Raw genomic sequence first — 2,706 nt, 5'->3', positions numbered from 1 at the left:
CGCGTTTTTGCTGCTTCTGCAGCTTTTGGTCTGAACGTAGCATTAGCTGTCTTGTTATCGCTGTTTTCCAGACCAGTAACCACCTTCTGGGGCCGAAGCCCTTCCCTCTGGACCGCCTCCTCGCCATCTTCTACAGCGTGGTGGACAGCAGAGTCGCTCCCACTGCCAGCATCTTCTCCCAGGTCTGAACAATTACACTTTAACTCTGTTCGTGATTCTCAGTGTCCTAACATCTTTATCCTGATTCTTTGTTGAATCGCTGATATAAAACCAGGTCTGAAAATCAGCTGTCAGTCCTCTAAACTTTTCAGCTATATATTTATGTAACTAATAAAGTTTTCTAGTGAAGAAATAGGGGTCCCTATGTCCTCCAGCAGTCTAAGCCTATAGCAGCATAACTATAGCGATAGCTCAGGATAACCTGAGCCACTTTAATCTAAGAATTCTGACTTTTTTCTCAGATTCATCGAAAAAATAATTGACAGATCAATCGATTAGCAAAATAACTGTTAGTTGATGTCCTACTCGTGACCATTACACATAAAACCAATCGATTTTAGAAATCATTTAATATAAAAAATTCCTGTCTTTAGTTTTGTTCTACAGGGTTTCCGCGGGTCATTAAAGGTCATTAAAGTTCATTAAATATGATTATCGTGGCATTTAAAATGCTTTATTTAAAAAATAATTAATAAAAACAGCTTCGTCAGATATGTTATATTGCAATATATTTGCGTGGAACTGCAACCGTTTGGTCGTAAAACCGTCTGTCCGGAAAAGAAGCTCGAGGCAGAGAAAAAGTTAGAGAATGGGGGAAATGCAGTTTAAATAAAGTGGCTGGAAAGCGAGGAATTCTGGACATGGATGCAGCCTGTCGACGGTAAACATGATAAAGGATTTTTCCGTGTATATATGAGTCATGGGTACTTAAAGTAATTTCTAAGAGCATTAAAAAAGCGTTACTCCTTCCTGTATAAACCCTGTTGTAACTTTTATTGAATTTCCTGTATCAGCCGTTTGTGGATCATAATGGAGAAGATGAATCAGTTCATGAGTCTTTTTTAATCTCTGCTTAGATCTCGTCTTTAGTGACTCTGCAGCTGCTGACTCTGGTCAGCCACGACGATCAGCTCGACACACCCAAGTACAAATGTGCCGTTTCTCTGGATTTTATTTCTGCCATATCCAGGTGAGTGTGCCACTGCTCCTGTCTTATCATCTAACAGCTGCGGCTGCGAGTTATTCAACGTAGCTGACCTTTACAGAGTCTTATGTGCTGTGGTTTATTTTCCAGGACGGTGAACTTTGATATTGTGAAGTATCTGTATGATTTCCTGTGAGGCTGCGGAGCGTGAAGGAGAGATGACACCACGGTGACAGGGAGATAAAGAGAGATTTATTTCTGCTGGAAAACCCTGCAGGAGAAGACGGCTCAATGTGAAAAATTGTCCTAACATGTCACTGCCACCTTGTGGCAAACAGTTTACATTATTATTATTATTATTAATGTATTTTTTTGATGTTTGTAAAATTTGCATTTAAACAAAATAAAAATTATGCTGCCAGAATTTTAATTTCTTTATATTTATTTAAAGATAAGATATTTTTACCGTATTTCTAAGATCTCTCCAAAATTAACCGTGTTGTGCTTTAATGTCACACGCTTCCTGGAGATAAAAATAACCTGGTAGATGGTCAAAAGGTGAAAGAAATGCTAATTAATACGCCTGACCAGCTGATCGGCATCATAGGCGCCGTTCCTGACGTGAAGCGATCCTGGCAGCGTCCAGGAGAGCCTCCAACCTCGCTTCATACTGTTCTTTTAAATTTAATTTTTGGTTATAAAAGCTCATGTTGACCTAAACGCTGTAAATTATTGTTTGTCTTTTCGTGACATTTAGTCGGAATAGAGCAACATTTGTTTCCTTGGTCTCCTAAGCCACTGACCTCCATTAAAAGTTGCTTTTCTTTGCTTACAGCATCTTAAATTTGCACTGAGGTTACCTTATTTATACAGAAATATAAATACATATTTTTTAATTCTATCAGAACCATGCACATTTTAACTCTCATTGATTACTGCTAGCATTTATAGAATGAAGGAAAAAACCTTTTTTGCGACTTCCATCTCAGAATATTACCAAGGAAGAGGATTGGGGCCACTGGAAACAAATAAAGTTAACTGATTTTTATTTATTTATGATTATCATGGAGGAAAAAAGTCTACATTCTGACTTTAAACTCAGCATTCTGAGTTAATTTTAGTTTAATATAGGGGACATTTCAGAATTCTGAACTTAAGATCAATTTGAATTCTGGAATAAAAGTCAGAATTCGGATTTTTCTCCCACATTAAAATCAAGTGAAATTAAAGAATGTTAACTTTTTTTTTTTTTTTGCAGTGGTCCTACTCATCCTCCTCCCGTATATTACCTGGATGTTGCCTCTGCTTCAACACACCTGAATGAATTCTTATTTCCCTACTTTAGTTCAATCAAATTCTGCAGAATTCTGTTGATTACTAATTTATATTTATTAGGCATGCGGAGAAAGGGAAAACATCTAGAGCGGAGGTCTTCAGCAGGGGTCTGCGACCCCTAGGGGGTCATGGGAGGTACTGCGTGGGGGTCACAAGTTTTGGTTGAGTTGACGTTTTTTATATTCCCCCCTGCAATTTTTTTTCACTAATTGAAATGTCTTTAAATC

The 2,706-nt window shown here is 37.9% G+C and overlaps 1 protein-coding gene across 1 annotated transcript in view; it reads left to right on the top strand.

Moving 5' to 3' along the window:
* Positions 1-1,484, top strand: part of orc5 (origin recognition complex subunit 5) — a 33,556-nt gene extending 32,072 nt beyond the window's left edge. The window contains exons 12-14 of the mRNA XM_015392273.1: positions 72-182; positions 1,077-1,189; positions 1,295-1,484. Of these exons, the coding sequence (XP_015247759.1) occupies positions 72-182; positions 1,077-1,189; positions 1,295-1,340 (270 nt within the window). The 3' untranslated portion in view covers positions 1,341-1,484. The remainder of the gene's footprint in view (positions 1-71; positions 183-1,076; positions 1,190-1,294) is intronic.
* The last annotated feature ends 1,222 nt before the right edge of the window (positions 1,485-2,706 follow it).

Source organism: Cyprinodon variegatus, unplaced genomic scaffold (assembly GCF_000732505.1).
Source record: "Cyprinodon variegatus isolate N-32 unplaced genomic scaffold, C_variegatus-1.0 Scaffold583, whole genome shotgun sequence".
Lineage (NCBI taxonomy): Eukaryota > Metazoa > Chordata > Actinopteri > Cyprinodontiformes > Cyprinodontidae > Cyprinodon > Cyprinodon variegatus.
The sequence above is the reverse complement of the archived record's forward strand: the minus strand, read 5'-3'. Positions and strand labels throughout refer to the sequence as shown.